The sequence below is a fragment of the Taurulus bubalis genome (assembly GCF_910589615.1).
Source record: "Taurulus bubalis genome assembly, chromosome: 5".
Lineage (NCBI taxonomy): Eukaryota > Metazoa > Chordata > Actinopteri > Perciformes > Cottidae > Taurulus > Taurulus bubalis.
The window spans coordinates 13835210-13853973 of record NC_136593.1 but is presented as its reverse complement, the minus strand read 5'-3'; the positions used below and the strand labels follow the sequence as shown (position 1 = coordinate 13853973).

The 18764-nt window shown below is 40.1% G+C and overlaps 3 protein-coding genes across 6 annotated transcripts; 2 read left to right on the top strand and 1 right to left on the bottom strand.

Moving 5' to 3' along the window:
• Positions 1–208: 208 nt before the first annotated feature.
• On the top strand, positions 209–5385 carry p4htmb (prolyl 4-hydroxylase, transmembrane b; the record flags this gene model as incomplete). The annotated part of the gene is made up of 9 exons (XM_079219012.1): positions 209–544; positions 653–734; positions 1706–1896; positions 2003–2099; positions 2387–2549; positions 2673–2858; positions 3117–3207; positions 3360–3483; positions 4350–5385. 9 exons carry the CDS (start codon positions 209–211, stop codon positions 4565–4567), a joined length of 1488 nt encoding a protein of 495 aa, XP_079075138.1. The 3' UTR covers positions 4568–5385.
• Positions 5386–6083: 698 nt separating this feature from the next.
• On the bottom strand, positions 6084–13764 carry slc26a6l1 (solute carrier family 26 member 6, like 1; the record flags this gene model as incomplete). The annotated part of the gene is made up of 19 exons (XM_079218870.1): positions 6084–6177; positions 6315–6460; positions 6549–6603; positions 7254–7685; positions 7926–8036; positions 8620–8712; positions 8793–8862; positions 9015–9121; positions 9277–9372; positions 9508–9585; positions 10415–10528; positions 10703–10850; positions 10941–11023; positions 11327–11479; positions 12494–12658; positions 12749–12924; positions 13036–13146; positions 13326–13465; positions 13625–13764. 19 exons carry the CDS (start codon positions 13762–13764, stop codon positions 6151–6153), a joined length of 2445 nt encoding a protein of 814 aa, XP_079074996.1. The 3' UTR covers positions 6084–6150.
• Positions 13765–14635: 871 nt separating this feature from the next.
• kbtbd12 (kelch repeat and BTB (POZ) domain containing 12) lies at positions 14636–18395 on the top strand. Of its 4 annotated transcripts, none has more exons than XM_079217992.1 (6): positions 14636–14728; positions 15200–16361; positions 16441–16711; positions 16870–17020; positions 17149–17346; positions 17440–18395. In XM_079217992.1, the coding sequence occupies exons 2-6, from the start codon at positions 15289–15291 to the stop codon at positions 17607–17609; spliced, it is 1863 nt and encodes a 620-aa protein (XP_079074118.1). In that variant the 5' UTR covers positions 14636–14728; positions 15200–15288; the 3' UTR covers positions 17610–18395. The 4 variants fall into 4 exon arrangements, with proteins under 4 accessions (XP_079074118.1, XP_079074119.1, XP_079074117.1 ...); XM_079217993.1 differs by lacking the exon at positions 14636–14728 and having other exon boundaries at positions 14889–15349; positions 15607–16361; XM_079217994.1 differs by lacking the exon at positions 14636–14728 and having other exon boundaries at positions 15334–15463; positions 15607–16361.
• Positions 18396–18764: the final 369 nt, after the last annotated feature.

Sequence of the window (18764 nt, the reverse complement as noted above, 5' to 3'; positions counted from 1 at the left end):
TGATGAACCCTCTGTGTTGTTGTTTTTTCTTCTAGTGCGCAACGACTTATTTTCTGCAGCGGAGAATCCGGCTTATTTATTTCGTAATTAAACTGGACATCTGTCGCTCAGCACATCTGCCAATTCGAACTAAACAGCATCCTATCGTTGGATTAATCAGATGGACTTTGCTGTCGAATAAGTATCGACTCCTTCTTGAATCAGGAAAATGAGCGACAACCAGGACACATCGGATGCCGAGGAAGACACCACTCCGCCCGGGAGCGCGACCTTGCCGCTCCGGCCGCCGTGCGACCGCCTCCCTTGCAACAAGAGCGGCGTGTGCTCCCGCTCCTACTTCGTGGTAGTCATGGTGTTTTTTCACGTATACATCATTAATGTTATAGCACTGCTATTTTACGTTCACTATAACAGCGGGCAGGATGATGCGACCCCGAGTCGTGATGCTCCGAGCAGTAACCACCAGCACCCCGAGCCGCGACGTCCGCCATCAAAGCCTGAGTTCCTTCGTGATGTTTCCCTAACAAGGATCGAGGGGATAAGGGTAAGAGTAACGTGATGATGCACCACTCCCACTCTTTCATGTATACCCTGTGTTTCTATGTCACGCACAGTAGGCACTACGACACCACTCCTCTGCTTCATATCTTAGGTGGGGCACGTCCAGAAGGTGTCACTGGTGCCAAGCAAAGTGCATGAAATGCGGACTCTGAGTCTGAAACCACTGCTGTTTGGTAAGAGCAGAAACACAAATGTGTCAAAACAGATTTGCAGCACACCCACATGAGCCTCGAGTTAGTGGCCAAAGAGTCTTCCTCTTATTCTGATGATGAAAGCAAACATGCATTCACCACATACGTGTCCTTGTTTTCATCTTCGTAACTATCACCCCCAAACACATAACCTAGTTTAAATGCGCATGCTCAGGTCAACCAAGGCTACATGAAAAACGTCAATAAGTCCTGAGGCAACTGCCCCTATTAAGGCCTCATAATTGATCGGGACATAACACAATTCAAAATGTAGTCATTAGATGTGCTGGAGTAAAGATGGTACAAACATTTCGAAGTGGAAAATGTCACTGTATTGTTTGTCTTTCTCGTTCATTTATGTTTCATTTATGTAACAAGCATTTCACTTTGATTTTGACTGGTTCAATGTTGATATGAGTGGTTCCGCTCTTAAATACTTTTCCATATTTGGGCTACTGCGAAATATATTTTTGACTGTAAATCATCTTCTGATAATTTTCTCTATTAAACCTTACGAAGTAAAGAAACATGTGTATCACAATTTTGTAGAGACCAAGGTGATAACCCAAAGGCTTAGCATGTACTTTCATGTGAGACAAATTAACAAATCCTTCAAGTGAAGTAGCTGGAAAGGTTTTGCATTCCTGCTTTATGGATGGAATGATTAATCGAATACCGATTAATCATTCTGTTGTTTGACTCATGTATTAATTTACTTCACTTTAGCTTTACTCTTTTTTTTACATTTTGAAGCAAGGGTCTAAGAACTAAGGGTGTCATATGCTGTGCAGATTGTAAAGCCCCTTGAGGAAAATGTGTGATGTTGGGCTATAGACATAAAATGTACTGGACTTCTAGTTAAAACTAGAATACAATAATACGGTTGCAAATCAGAAAATGGAATCCAAGATATTTTACTCTGTGTAAAACTGTCCGTCTGTGTTTTTCTGCAGAGATCCCTGGGTTTTTGTCAGAGGATGAGTGCCGTGTGGTAACGCAACTTGCACAGCTGAAGGGTCTGATGGAGAGTCAGCTAATGATGCAAGACGGCCAGGAGGAGCTGGCCAAGGAGCTCAACCTCAGCCCAGAGGAGATCTTCAACCTTCTTGATATAAACCAGGATGGACAGTTGCAGCTCCATGAGGTGTATGTCAGTTTGTGGATTGTGAGCATGTACTGTATGAAATGCAGTACTTTTTTGGTTCAGAGTTGGTTAACTCATCCTGTCTTTACTATCCTGCTTCCAATAGATACTGACTCACTATCGAGTGAGGGACGGCATCTGGCTCACACCGGAGAATCTGCGAGAAATCTATGCGGGACTCAAAGCTGACAAGGATGGTGATGGTAAGAAATCAACGTTGTTCTTTTTTAAAAACATTATTTGTGTACATATTTGTATTTCTTAAATATAAGTTTAATTTGTGAGATAATTTTAAACATTTGTATACACTTCACTAAAAGTGCAACCTATAAACTAGTTTTACAACACCAGGTGGGACAGCAGTGACAAAACAAAAAGTATATTGAATATAAAAAAAAGTCAACTTAACTTATGGTACAAATTGTCATTAACGCAATAAATTAAAATGTACACAAGGCATCACAATATGTTCATCTCATATTTTGGACAGGTTTGTTGAGTCTAGAAGAGTTCAGGCTGCTGAGCAATGACGCCTTCCAGCGCTTCCTGCTGCAGCGAGGGGTGAAGAGGAGTCAGCTGGTGAGGAACAGCAGGCACACCTGGCTGTATCAGGGCAAAGGAGCACATAAGGTCCTCCAAGACATCAAGACGAGGCAAGCAAGTCAAACCATCTTCTCAGATTGCTGTAGTGAATAACTAGAATAATTGAAATATTACTTGGGTTTCACAAATTGAAAGGACAGTTTTAACTTTTTCGTAACATTTCTCCAACAAAGGGTGACTCGTCTCACTCGGCTCCCACCCGCATTAGTTGACCTCAGTGAGCCCCTCCAGGTGGTTCGCTATGAGGAGGGAGGACACTACCACGCCCACCACGACAGCGGGCCTGTGTATCCTGAAACCGCATGCACACACACGCGCCTTGCAGCGAACACCTCCACTCCGTTTGAGACATCCTGCAGGTGAGATCCCTGAGCTGCACAGTGTTGGCTGAAGCAGCATTTATCTGCAACTGTATCTATGAATGTCCAGATTTGAATTAATCTGCGCAGTGTGATTACTAAACTCCATTGTGACAGCTTGCATGGTGGTTTATGTGACTCAACATTGTCAACCTGTAAACATGTGTGTGTGCCTCTTGTTTGCAAAGTGTTGTATATGTGTGTGTTTTTTGGCACCATACATGTATGTCAATTTAAACCTGTGTTGCACACCTATAGGTACATCACAGTTCTCTTCTACCTGAACTCTGTCGAGGGGGGTGGGGAGACCGCATTCCCTGTGGCAGACAACAGGACCTATGATGAAGTGGTGCGTAGTTGTGCGTGGAAATGTGGAGGGAGAGCCCTGCAAAAGTAATGCATACATGCTGCGCATGTCTCTCATAGCTGCGTTATTGTCAGTGAGTGCATGGACCTGACGTTGAGCAGACGCAGTCACTGAGTTGGAATGTGTTGTTGTAGTCTCTCATACAGAATGACGTTGATCTTTTGGACACCAGAAGGAATTGTGACAAGAGCAACCTAAAGGTGAAGCCTACCAAGGGGACAGCTGTTTTCTGGTACAACTACCTTTCTGATGGAAAAGGTAGGATTGAAAACTTTGTTTACATACTGTTGCACTGAAGATGCAAACCAGCAACTATTTCATTTTCATTTGATGTAGGAGAATATTTTTACGATACGATTTTTCTTACATACACAATGTGTGCCATATTGTTTCTCCAAATTAAAACACGAACCATTCAAAATGATATGTTACTAAATGGTCATTACGACCATTTAGTAACATATCATTTTGAATATCCTATTACAATATTAATACAAATTAAACTAAGAGATTACAGCCATGCTAGCAGTTCTGTGTGAGGCTACACTTCACAGTGGTTCTTTGAACGTCATGCTAATGTCATCGTGCTTACATGCTCATGAAGACAACACTAACACACTGATGTTTGTCAGATGTAATGTTTAGTAATGTATCTTCCATCTAATTTTTGCATGTTAGCATGTGAGCATTTGGTAATTATCACTAAACACAAAGTACAGCTGATAGAGTTTTGCAGATATTTGGCCATAAACCAATGAAGTGGACAAATGGTAGCGCTAGAATAAACGTCAGAGGATAACCAATACATTGTCCAGGAACCATGAATATCTGTATAAATGTCAATCTAGTAGATGTTGAGACATGTAAAGTAAGTGCTTTGACTTAACACTAGATGAAATGTATGGGGTTCACCAACATTTTTACCTCAATTCGTCCAATAGTTACAGAGATCAGTCTGGATCCCAGTGGTAGGCCGACATTGGTAGCATGACTAAAATAACAAAATAACAAAAGTATAGTAGTTCATATTGACCAACGAGTTGAGTGTGAGCCCTTAAAGAACATGGTGCCATGATGTTGTGAACAAAGATTACATTATTACTATTATTATTTTTCCCTACTAGGTTGGGTGGGAGAGCAGGATGAATATGCACTACATGGAGGATGTGTGGTCACCCATGGCACTAAATGGGTTGCAAATAAATGGATAAACATTGATCCGGATTACCAGCGGCAGGCTCGCTATCAGCAGCTGGTTTCACAGCAGCCAGAGGATGAAAATGATGAAGGTCTGACTCTGAACCCGGACCTACAGAGTTCTGATACCCATCAAGAATTGTAGCTCATAAACCAAATGTGTACAATAACAAAAAAAAATCTGTCTAGCCTTCCTGTCCTGTGCACAACTTCTTTGGCAAGATCCCCTGTGTCCAGTTTGTAGAGACAATATTTATTCAGGGAATGAGGTCACAGTGGGTTTATGCAACTGTAAAGAGAGGATTTTATAAATATTGCTTGGATATTGTTATATAGAGATGCACCAATACTGATATATGTCTGACACTGAATCAAAAAGCTGGATCAGGTATCGACAATAGGCTGATTGGATGCCATTATTTTAATAGATAACGATGCAGTACATTTATATCTATGTATTTAGTTGTTACATTTTGTTTAACAAAGTTAGGAAAGCAATGTTTAAGTCAGGTCGGATGTTGCCTTACACATAAAAGACTGATCCCAGTGAGGTATACAGTTTATTAACTAAAATCTGTATCGGGACTGAAAAAGTTAGATTGGTGTATCCCTATTGTTATACTGTTATTTTTAAATCTCCTATAGTTTCCCATTTTAGGAATGTTGCACTCGAAACTCATGAAAACAGTTGAGACAAAAATTCCCTTTGCATGCATTAGCTTCACAGAATGTCTGTTTGCTGTTGCTATGAGCAGAAATTGCACTTAAATATTGAAATGGCTACTGCAAACATTTCAATGTCCTACCTTGTTAATGCTGCCATTACCAAAAAAGGCTCACACTGTCCGTGTGATGCATGTTGTCTTGTATTTGTTCCTTGAATTATTTTCTAACAGATTCTTCTTGAAAGGTATTGTTGAGATTCATTTTATTACTTGTATTTTTCTCAAAAAATGCACTCTATTGTCCTCACACTTTTAATAAAGTTAAATTAAACTCATGTGTCTTCCTACTTTGAGAATAAGATTCATAAATATAAGTCATCAATCGTCTTGTAGAGTTGTTCTGATATCTAAACCAGTATTGAAAATGCCTCCACTCCAATCTAAAATGCTGGATCGTGTACGCGAGTCTGCACTGATCTGATATAATGTTATCATATATCATTTATCAGCTCATTTCAGTGACGCAAGAACAACAAGACTAGTCACTCACAACCCGACCCATACAAGCTGCCCAATCGGGAGGCCACTGCAACTCACAACAGCCTTGAGAAACGAGCGGGATGGGCTACTCGTTAGCCAGAGCTAGCTAAATGTAATAATTTTGGCAATATTTTACTCTTGAATATCTGTCTATCATTCATTCTCTTTATTTGTTCAAGACCTGAGCCAGGTCATACTTTACAACAATGATATCAATCAAATCATCCATACAGGGTTGGTAGTATGTAGCTGTTAAAAAATGATAATATGTATATATATATATATATATATATATATATATATATATATATATATATATATATATATATATATATATATATTTGTTTTTAACGCACTGGTATTGTAATTGGTATCGGGAAGGAAAAATGGTATCGGAATATCTCTTCTAGTATCTATTAATTTACAAATACAATTTCAGAAAGGTTTCTGATATTGCCCCCAGTCAATGTTGAGACAGTTTTTTTCCATCTTCAGTGCTGGATGTCCTGTTTGGTTGAAGTCCTTAAAGCTTTGTGTTGCTGTATGTGTCCTGAAATCAAACAGTTTTTAGATTTAGTCAAAATGACATGATTAAACGAAACGTTTTTAGATGAACGAAAATGTTTGAGTTTTACCATTGGACCATCCAACTGAAGAGTCACCTGAACATCAGCAGAATATACTCACCACCGGTGTCTCGTATCTGGAGAGCGATGATGCTCCACGGTGGTTCAGACAGTAGAGCACGGCGTCATGAACGGAGGCAAAAAGATGCCTCTTAGTCACTGACTCGGAGAAGAAGTCCCCAAGCTCTAATTGTTCCACCACAGAGGCTGAAGAGAAAACAGTTTTAAAGGCACAACATGACCACCACAATGAGCCTTTTCATGTTGCAGAGGAAGTGAGAAAGTGTTCACTCACGTTGACAACCAGCCATGTAGATATCTACGTCAATCTCACTGAAGTCCTGGAAAATCTGACAAAAAAAAATCCTCATCAAAATCTACCACTGAACAAAATCACAATTCTTTCCTATCAGGTACTACTACTAATCCTAATCGTCCTAATAATCTATCTCACAGTAAATCATCAATGTTAATTTAACTGCAACAGTAAAACTATCCATCATGTGTAACTAGAACTTAATAAATTCCAATTTCAGTGACATCAGAACTTGCAAAGACTAAATGAAACCAAAATCTGTTTGTCTTTTAATGAAGATTTGTCATATTTCTCTTCCTCATGATAACAATAGGAATCTCTTTCTTCATTGTGTTTTTACCGTTTACAAATGTATTTATATGTCAGGACCGGATGATTGCAGACCTGTATTTAACTTTCTTATTGTCAACTAAATCAGTCTATATTAACATTGTAAAATTAGCTGTTAATAAACACATAACTCCCAAGCTCTCCTTGTAAAACTCCCATGGCAACCTTTATAAATTGCTTACGCTTTTAAAAATAACACTTCTATCACTATATTTATTAAAAGGATTAGACATCTGGATGACCTGAAAGGAAAAGGGTGTTCCTCTAAGGTTTCAAAACAAGTACAAATGTGTTGACAATTTTCACTTATGTTTTAAGTTTCGTTCAGGGGATATTTGTCCCTGCTGTACTTACACTTTTCATAGTCTTGATAGCCACTATGTCAATGAAGTTAGCCGTGGAGAGGTCGATAATGATGGAGTGAATGTCCCAGGTCCACTTGCCCAGGGACCCAAGGGAGACCCGCTCCAGATCGTGACTCAGCGTGTCATCACTGCTGGATCCCAGAGTGGTGGTGTCCCCGTCCTGCAGCTCAGACATCCACCCTAAGCTGGTGCAGTCTGGTTCTCCTCCCTTCAGGTACTCCCACCTGCAGGGGCCGTCTGGTGTTCGAGGAGTGATCGGGACGACAAACACTGTCCCGTTCTCCCTCTCAGTCCAGTCCTGCTCCTCCTCATCTGTAACAATCCTGTCCACGCATGTGTCGATCCAGCGGCCGGCCTCTTCCTCCACAGAGAACACCGATGCTCCAGACAGCTGTTTAGCGGCCCTCTGAGCCCTCTCTCTCTGCAGAGTGGCAAGTGAAAGAAATGATTCAAACTTCTGGTAGAGTAAGTTGACTTTTTGGTAGTTTGGCTTACTGTAGTTCTGTCCAGTGTGACAGCATGCAGGCACTCTTCAGAAAACTACTATAACTCAGGACTTTGGTGCCAGTTTTCTAGAGGATAAGTGACCAATAGGTCAAACACTGGAAAAAATAGTGTGGTCCTTAACATGTTTGTAAGCAATGGATTGTTTATAGCATACCTCTTTCTTGGCTTGCCTTTTTGCCCGTCTCTCAGCCCTCTTTTCTCTGCGTCTCTGTTTGGCCTCCTGCCTCCTCTTGTAGATAATCATTTTACTAATGTCAAGCCCACTCTAAAAACAGATAAAGAAGAAAAATAAAAAATCATCTGCATCTTATCCAAATATAACAGGGAACAAAAACAAGAAAGTATTGCTTTGGTAAAGAAGAAATTATAGAGCTGGACCAATAAGTCAATTAACTGATTAATCGATTGACATGAATTGAATCAGCAAGTATTATGATAAAAGATTAAAGGGAACATGTGTCACCTTTTTTGTTTATGTCCTATAAACGATCGGTTGACGGTCGATTGTGTTTTGGCTGACTCGGATATTCAGCTGTATTTATTAAAGCCGGAGTATTCAGCTGAAGAAATGCAGCAAGAGAGGCCGAGCAAATTTTCCTTTTAATTGTCTGTTTTCACGTAAAAATGCAAAAAGAAGTCTCTCAAATGTGATTTGCTGGTTTTCTTTGTCACTTGTATTTGTTTTTTGGACTATTGGTAAGAAAAAGACAAAAACAGCGTGGCCATTTTTTTACTATTCTCTGGCATTTTCTAGAAATATAATCACCAGATTACACATTATTAATGAAAAATATTCATTAGTTGCAGCCCTACAGTAAATATAGTATTTATTATGAGGGAGAACAAACCTTTTCTTTTAGAGCATCAAGGTAGAGATCAGCATTGGCGAAATATACCGTAGCAGAGGAGCGAAATATAGTAACACCTGGAATCTCTCTCGCCTGCCAAATAGCAAAAAGTCATTAGCTTGTTTTGCGACATAAGAAGCTATAATGTATGATTTCCTATATTTCTGTCTCACCTCTCTGTGGGTCTCTATATCCACATACAGTTCTGTACCTGGAACATTTCCCAGAACGGAGTATGTTGGCCTGAATGGAATAAAAACACAACATTATTTATGTGTGCAATATGTTTTGATACCGTATTTGTCTAATCCAGACGTTCTTACTCATATTTTCTCACACACACACTATAACTCAGATACTGAAATATACTGTGATGAGGTGCAGAGGAGTCTTACAGCTGAGTTCTGAAAATAACAGTCATCAGAGCAAAAATGATTGACGCTGCCAGACCCAGATCCAGATTGAGCAACATGGTTGACACCCAAGTGACCAACCACACCACCTGGGGGATGCAGCATGACATTACGCATTCCTTAGTATGATTATGAAATGAAAACAAGAATAATGACACATTTCCAGATTCAACACCACAGCAAATTCTGTCGGAGTTGGTGCTTTGAAGTTGTTGTTTGTTTAAATGAGTAAAAAACTTCCCACCAGATCGATCTTGCTGCGTTTCCACAGTGTTACAATGTCAGAGTGCTGCTTGAACATCCCCTTAAGATTTACAAAGACGATTGCTGCAAGGACCGCCTGAAACAAGCACACCCACATTTTCACATTATTAATCAGATGTGTACACAGAAGAGTGAATGAGGCAAAATAAATCCATTATTATCAATGTTTACTGCAAATCTACAGAACACATGAGTTGTACAGCCACTGAACCTTTGGCAGCTCCTGGAATAGAGGTCCAAGTTTCAGGATAGTCACCAATACAATGAGAGCTGAGGCCACTCCAGCCATCTGCAAGAACACCGCAAAGGTTGTTTCTGGTTTTATTGTCATATTTGTGTTAAAAAAGCATGTTAACACATTCGTTTGTGCATCAGAAAGAGATTAAGTCCATTGTTGGAGAATACCTTGACAGCAGATATTTTCAATATGTAGTACTCTAACAACTTTAAAGTGTGGTTTGCAATAATGCATTGATGTTGATTAATCGTGTTTAGATAAATAATAAAAACCTCTCTGTGTACAAAACGTTCTGGTACATTACCTTTAGCTAGAATTCGACAGGTGTATTGGTCTCCCTGAAGTTAATTTCCAATGATAATAATTTGCTGATAAAATGATCTTTTCAGGAAAATGTCAGTAATAGTTTGATGGGCTTTAATGCTTAATGCTTATCAAAACCCTGTACCGTGTTTTAGAGAGGAAACCTTTCGTGTGGCAATTTTTTTTGTAGAGGCTGGGGCAGTTGTTTGTTTGCAATAAATAAAAAGTTATGTTCACGTCTGACACAGTGTCACCAATGTTTTCTTTAAAGTCCATGTTGGCTTGGACTTGTTTGTGCATTACACACTAACTAACAAAACTAACTAACTATGTTACTGCATAATACATGTTTTTAAGTTAAAAACTACAGTACATGTTCTAATAGCATCAGTTTTGAAATTTTACATAATGTGGTTTTGTTTTCTTAAACATCATTTGTTTTTTTACGCTAACTCAATCATCCTTTAATGGGTCATATGCATTGTATTTTTCTTAAGTACTCCTACATGTTACATGTTCACAGCACTTGTTCACAGGCCATGCTGATGTAATGTTTTTACTTCTGTTGCTCACTCACTTGTGTTTTTCCTCCTGTGGTCTCTTGGATGAGACTTCGAGACATGGAGGAGCAGACAGAGAAGCACTGGAAGAAGCCTCCCACTGCATTACTGAGACCCAGTGCCACCAGCTCCTGCAGCAGGGGGAAGACAAGAAACACAAGCATGAGCAGGAAAATACAGAGAGAAAGGAACTGGATCTGCAAAATTAGATAGATAGATATATACTTTATTAATCCCCAAGAGAAAATTTGTTGTCGTAGTGGTGCCTTACAACTTACAGGACTTTAATGAGAGTTGTGGTTTACCTGGTTGCTGTCCACATTGTATCCATGTTTCAGTGCAAATGTTTTGCCTAGCGAAAAAGATACGGCGTATCCAACCATGGCCAATGCAAAAGCGTCCCCAATAACTTCTCCAAAAAGACTTGCATCTGGTAAACTGGGATAACTTAGACTGGTTCAAAGGAAATTAGTTAGTTTTATCAAGCTTGAAATATGACTCAACAAATAATTACAACGGTATAACTTGAACTCCAATGCTTACCCATTCGGAATTTCTCCAACAACTGAAATAGTGTAGTTGCTGTTCAAGTGGGTATAGGTTGATATTAATGTCCCCACCACAATCTAAAGCCATCACAGAAAGCATACAGATCATAAACACAGACAACAACTAAAAGTCAAATTTCACAACACATCAGACCTTCAATAATTACAAATCTGGTGAATCATATGCTAGATGTGAACCTAATTATTAACCATAAATATCTCCTTTTTGCTGTGAACTGCAAAAAAATGCAGAGGCCCGGGCACTACTGCTGATTCAGCTGCTTGTCTGTGCTCTTACAGTGCTGCAACATCAGCAGCTGCACAGAGCACAGGTGGTGATAACATAAAGAGAGGCCAGAGTGTGTCCTCTTATCAACTCACTGTGATGAGCTCCACTGGGATGGGCACCGGCAGCTTTGGACTGAGAAAAGAGTTGAGCTCCTTGGCTGAAATTAGAAACACCATGGACACAGCACTGACCAACAGTGTGGGAAGATGAGTGTGTGGCAGCAACATGCAAACATCCTTCAGAGTCTAAAAATGGAGTAAGTAAAAGCAGGAGATGGTTAAAGCTTCCTACCGTACACATTAAAACACACATGCTTCGCTGCACACTACTGATGGTTTTAGTCAGAATTCAGTATGACATTACATATCCACATTGTTAACGTATTCACCAATCTATAATGTAGACTTATCTTAAAAGAATTACAACCTTTTGATTGTCATACATTCTTGCTTTTAGTTTTTAAAACATTGTTGTGACCTGGTGCCCTATTGGTTGACAGATTGAATTGATCCCTGACATCCTGTTTCAAGTGCATCACAGCTCTGTCCCCAAAACTAAACATGGAGCCGCAACATTCAGTTTTTATGCACCTGGACAAACTCCCAGAAAACTGCAGGTCTGCTGCAACTCTCAGTTATTATAAATCACGGCTGAAGACTCTTCTGTTTGCTACTGGTATTTATGAAAGTATTATATATTTATTTCACTGCACTGTAACTTTGATTTCAACTCCTATCTTATTCTAATTGAGCTTGTTTAAATTTACTATTCAATTCTAGCAGAAATGGGTTATATAAATACATTTGAATCTCAGACCTCATCTAAGTGTTGAGTGTCTTGGTGCACAAAGGACCAAGTCCTCAAAATGGTTTAATGAAGAAGGAAAAATGATCACATCGCTCACATTTGTCAAATCAAATGATGCCTTGATATCAGACAATAAAGCATCATATTCAAATAATGTTTTATGAGGTCCATATTTTGTTTTAAATAGTCAAGTTTTATAACTTGTGTCTCTCAGGTCCTGTTTTGTTGTGAAGCAATTATGTGTTTTTTAATGTAACTACATATTTATATTATCTTGTATTAGAGATTATGTATCTCAAGGGACGTCGTGGTAAATAAAGATTCAATGAAAGTTAACCTGAGGAACACACACACTCTTTTGTAAATATTACTTTTGTAATGACGTTATGAGATCAGTGCTGGTGTATCAACAAAAACACAGCAATCAGAACCAAATACTTGGCAGTACTCACATACACCAGCAACAAGGGACCACTAAACCGTGCTGGTGAAACTCCAAAGATGTGCTTGAGTTGTGCCACCACAGCGTGGGCTGCCGCTGCTGTTGTGTAAGCTCGCACCAGAGGTTCAGACAAGTATGTCCCCACAAATCCAAACTTTACCAAACCCAGTACCACCTATGCAAACGATAATATATGTGAATGAGTATTGACAGCTGTAATAACGGAATACAACATTATGATTTATGTGGGCTGCTGTGTCCTGACCTGAATAAGTCCTCCTAGGACCGTAGTAGCAGCCGCCACCTGCACCCTGTAAGAGTCCCGGGCAGCGATGTCTACCTCTGCAGTGACGTTGGTCCCATTTGTTATGAGGAAAGCTGAGTCTGGAGCAAGTCTCTCCGTCACACTACCCACCATGATGCTGAGCACAGTAAATGTACCTGAACACAATGAAAGATAGCAGCACATATCATTATACAGAGGTCATGATGGCTACAGTTACATGGTCTCTCTCTCTCTCTCTCTCTCTCTCTCTCTCTCTTTCTACTTACCAATGGAGATATGACGTGATGTTCCGAAAAAGAAATAGATCAACGCTGGATAGAGAGACGAGTAGAGCCCAAATACAGGAGGCACAGAAGCTAGCAATGCATATGCCAAACCTGTGAAAAACAGAAGTTCTGTTACACCTGACTCAGCTTACTCATGAATATTTGTATGAACCATTTTTACTCTAGTATTACTGGCAAAAAAAGAAGAAGTTAATAAAACATGTCTAAGCAAAATATTGCTCCTGAGTCAAAATGGATATTTACTCGACCATTATTTGCTATTGTCATACCTTGTGGCAGGTGCATTATGCCCACACTGATGCCAGCGATGAGGTCTGGCATGCCATAGTCCCAGATGGAGTACTTGGGCAGCCAGTACAACACAGGCAAGCTGCTCATCACACTTTGTTTCAGTCTGGGTACTGTACATCTGGAAGAGATTTGAAGGATACGCAGAAGTCTTTTATTGGCTGATATCTCAAAGCATACATTTACTGAAAATGTTTCTCTGGTTGACTTTGACAAAAAGATAAAACTACAAAAGAGTAAGATTCAAAGTTACAAGATCAAGCCATTACATTTGCCTTACCTGAAGGAGTCTTTAAGGTGTTCAGTTAGAGAAGGGTGAGTGTCAGAGTATGTTTTTCTCTGCGTTACCGCTTCCAGTTTCTCCTCATCAAGCACTTCCCGCTCCACTCTGTATTTCCCAAGTCTCCGTGTAGAGTCCATTGAGCTGAATCTGTCAATATCTGTGCAACTTCAATGGTTTTACTCTTTTAATATGCAGTAAAGGAGATATATGCCAAAGACTTTACTACAAATGTTTCACCAAACTGACAAGAGAACAACTGTATCTGCATATGTATATCATATTGCCGAATGATTAACGATAGTCAGGACATTGTGGGCAGAGCCTCTTCATGACAATGATGGATGACCGGAAGAAGGAAAGGATGTAATTATACTCTTAAAGTGGAAAAATATTAACTCTGTTGAATTTCAATGGATGTTTGACAGGTATTTTCCCATTCTTCCTGGTCTTTTTTTCCATTCACTTGCAAAAGTAAAGCTAATGAACCATGAAATGTCCCCTTTAGCTCAAATTATATTGGTCAAGCGAGTCTTTATTAGGGCCTTTGTTCTTAATATTCTTATTATTGTTGGTACAACAATTTCACAAATTTGGATTTATGAATCAAACTTAATAGATAAGATCTGATTTTTGTTGCCATGCAGTATACTGGGCCTTTAAGAGAGTGCTGTCATGAAATCTGAATCCGAGCCGGGAGCAATGTTTCATTTCAGCCATTCCAGAGCTGCAGGCACGTGACGAGGCAAACTAAGTGGAACAAAGAATGACTTTAATCACACAGTACAACGTAATGCCAATGAGTCAAATAAAGAATGTAAAAATTATTCTCAATATTTGTCACTATCGTAGCTTAAAAACAAACAAAGGTAGATTTCCTGACCACTCAAACCCTTCTGACCTACTTGCTGTTTGCCACAACACTGTCTATTTTGGGTTAGCAGCTCAGAGGGCCACAGCGGCGGAGGGGGTGCATACCTTTGTCTCTTGCAAGAGCTCAGACCCTCTTCAACACCCCTGACTGACGCATTCAACAACACATGAAAAACATAGATATTTACTTGTCTTTTTAGACCAAAGAGAGCAGAGGAACTGGAGACTATGGTAAGGCTTTTACAAGTAAATGCTGTATGATGTGAACAGATATACGGCTAACATAAGGGAGTCTACATGTTATTTGGACAATGGTGAATTTTGCTAGTATTTATTATATCCAAAGCTAATTAGATATTCTGATTAAATGTGAAGTCCATGGACATATTTGTACAGGTTTGCCATTACTTTGGCCACAATAGAGATGTGGTTTTGTATGATTTAAATATGCTCTACATTGATTCTCATGGTTAATCAAGTAAAACAATAGTTACTTAATTCTTGTATTAACATTTTTCACGTAATCGATTTTTAGGACACTAAGATTACCAAATGAGTATACATAAAAAGTTGATTTAACTAGCAGTTACAGCATTACAAGTACATTTCGCACAAGCATTTGCTTATTAAACTGCTAGCTAGTTGATGACATTCATTGCTGCTATGTATTTGTTTCTGGGTTTTTTTTCTTTGTTTTTTCAGAGACAAAGTCCTGACCAAGTTGTTCAGAGTACATAAAACGTATTGTGTAACTTTTTAAATATCATCGTTTCTAAAGAAGTTGAGGCAAAATGGATTTTACGGCCAAACATGGGCTGGTGCTGCTCAACCAGCTGAGGAAGATGAGGGAGGGTGAGCATCTGACAGATGTGGTGCTGGTTGCTGAGGGCATCAGCTTTCCATGCCATCGGGTCGTTCTGGCTGCCTTCAGCCCATACTTCCGTGTAATGTTCACATGCGGCTTGCGTGAGTGCAACAACAGAGAAATATTCCTGCATGACACCCCTGCAGACAGCCTGGCCCTCCTATTGAACTACATGTACTGCTCTGATCTTCCTCTCACCAACGCCAATGTACAAGGCATCTCTATTGCCGCTTTCCTCCTGCAGATGGATGACGTCTTCACTCGCTGCCAGCAGCACATGACCGAGAACATGGACGCCTCCAACTGCCTTGGTGTGTATTACTTTGCCCGTGACCTTGGTGCAGAAGAACTGGCTGACCATGCTCAGCGCTTCCTGCGGCAGCACTTTGACCAAGTCTGCCAAAATGAGGAGGTCTTGGAGCTGGAGGCCCATCAGCTGGGAAAGCTCCTGACTTCTGATGACCTCAATGTTTCACAAGAAGAGACCATCCTGGATGTTGTCCTGCGCTGGGTCAAACACAGCACTCTGATGGATGGAGAGGTTCGCGTTCTGCACCTTCCAGAGCTCCTGAGAAAGGTCCGTCTGCCACTGATACATCCTGACTATTTAAGAGAGGCAAAGAAAAGAAACACGGCTCTCCTGGCAGATGCTGAATGTCTAGAGATTCTCAATCAAGCCTTGGAGGCCACAGCGATGCATCCCTCAGCTGCACCACGCAAACTAAAGCTGCGGTACGGCATGGAGACCACAGATCTGCTGCTCTGTGTTGGAAACGACGGCGACGGGATCAGGTCAAGATACGGCAACTATACCGAGCGCAGCTTTTGCTATGCCCCATCCACAGGCCGAATCTACTACATAACTTCCCCTCGCTATGCGGAGGCTCTGGGGTACGTGTGTGCCGGGGTTGTAACTGAAAGAAATGACATTATAGTGGCAGGAGAGATAGGTGCACGAAGAATGGCCCGACAGAAGGACATGCATGTTGAGATTTACAGGTAAGGTTTAGATGACACACTGGATAACTCTGTATGTGCATGCACACAAATGACACTGATTGTTATCTTGGGTTGTCAGGTACAAAGTAGAGGCCCAAGGAAGCTGGGAGTGCCTGACGTCAGCTGAGTACCGTGATTCATACGCTCTGGGGTCACTGGGTGACACTCTGTACCTGCTGGGTGGGCAGATGAAGCTGAAGAACCAGTTTCTCATCACTAACTGTGTGGAGCGATGGTCTCTGCAAGGAGGACCCTGGCGCAGTGCAGCACCCCTGCCGATACCTTTAGCCTATCACAGCGTGGTCAGGGTGAAAGATCGCCTTTATGTGATGGGTGGTCGAACCCCACAGGTGATGTCAAAACATATTTACACAAGTTAACTTCTTAGCAATTACTGTGAAACCTAGAGAATCAGACTTCAACACGTTTAATAAGCTCAGTGTCTGTGTGTGACTCCTCTCTGACTGCACCTGCTCTGCCACACACTCTCTCACCTTTAACCATCCAGTCATACCGGACGGATGATGAGCCCGACCGTCTTAGTAACCGCCTCCTGGAGTATGATCCAAACACAAACAAGTGGACAGAGCTACGTCCCATGCAGTACTCAAAGTACCGCAGCAGTGCTGTTGTTGTCAATGGCGAAATTTTTGTGATGGGTAATATCATTTTTTTTTCTTGGAATGCAGATATTGTGATAATCCTGAAACGCCAATTGAGCTGCATTGATTCCTAGAACAACGTTTTTTCATAAGGATTCTATTTATTTATTTTTACTATTTTGCAGGGGGTATCGGATGTGAGGGTGTGGATCGTGGACAATCCCGCCGCTGCCTCGATGCTGTAGAGATCTACAACCCAGATGGAGATTGTTGGAGGGATGGACCTCCTCTCCCATCTGCACAACTTTCACTGCGCACCAATGCCTCAAACGCAGGAGTGGTGGGAGGCAAGATCTATGTATGTGGATACTACAAAGGAGCAGGTAATTAAATAATAGTCATATCCAATGAATGAAGAGTTTGGAAGATGACTCCAAGGGACTACATTAACCATTCTGTTTCTTAACTACCTTCAGATCGTCATGATAATATAACAAAAGACATTCTGGAGCTGGACCCACGGGAGAACCGGTGGACTGTGATGGCTCGGCACGCTCTGATGCATGACAACTATGACGTCTGTTTAGTGGCAAATCTCAACCCACGGGGACTCATGTCCCCTCCTGCAGACTTGGTTAAAGAGTGACACACCTTTCAGATCAAGTCAAAGTCTGTGTTGGAGAATTAGCGAAGGCAATTAATTATTAATTATCAATGCACTTATTATTTTCAAGCGAAAAGGTTTTACTGCTCTATATGAAAGAGGATCTACGGTTAGTGATTTGCACATTGTTATAAGATTTTCATGTCAATGAGAATAGAACGATTGTTTGTAAATACAGTGTTTGCTATTGTTAATCTTAAAAGAGAATGTTAATCTGCAGAGAATGATCATCGGAATCTTGCAGCTGTGTGGGACATAGCATTATCAGCAAAACCCAAAAAAGTATCTCTTGACATTAACCAGTCATATATTATAGTTATAATTAGAGCTGCAACGATTAGTCGATTGACAGGAAATTAAATCAACATAATGGTTTCAGTCATATTTCAAGCAAAAATACTGAACCACATTTGAGTCCAGCTTTTCAAAACAAAGAAACTGAAGCCATCACAGTCACCTCTGAGAACATATGAATGCAATCTGTTGACTATTTCTTAACATATCATAGAGCAGCTAACCAATAACAGATTAACCACAACAAGAATTTGCACATTAAATGATAATATAGCTCAAATTATTATTAAGGACTCTGAAACAAAATTATGCCAAGATGCTTATGGAGTATTTGATTTGTTTATTGCAGGGTAAAGATCTATAATAAATAAAATAAATTTACAGAATATACATATCAATCCATTGTTTGTTTTGTGGAATGCTTGCTAAAGCGTAGTAATGTTTTCTGCTAATAAACATGCACCTTAACATGTATGGAGCGTGGCTGATTATTTAAAAAAAAGTTTATATTTAATCGAATCTAGAGTATAAATACAGAACAAATGTATTTAAAAAAAAATCAAGGTTAAGTGAACAATATGGATTTTTGTTTGTCAGCTGAATAACTGTTAATATGTTATTGTATTTATGTCAATCTGCCCTAAACATACTTATCACGAGTACATTTTAGACCCCTCAACAGCTCTTCCACCACAACTATAAGACAATAAACATTCATCAATGTTTTCATTCTTCAAAAAACTGAATAACTCTACAACAGATATAACATAGGTCATACGTAATGATAAATATCACAATAAACAGTTCCGGCTTTTACTCCGAACATAAGAGCACAGATGCTTC

Bases quoted from the DNA above. Each gene is read 5' to 3' on its own strand.
- kbtbd12 (XM_079217992.1), top strand. From the start codon at position 15,289: ATGGATTTTACGGCCAAACATGGGCTGGTGCTGCTCAACCAGCTGAGG. The intron at 16,712-16,869 runs GTGATGTCAAAA...TTAACCATCCAG, and splicing joins TGGGTGGTCGAACCCCACAG to TCATACCGGACGGATGATGA. The intron at 17,021-17,148 runs GTAATATCATTT...ACTATTTTGCAG, and splicing joins TGGCGAAATTTTTGTGATGG to GGGGTATCGGATGTGAGGGT.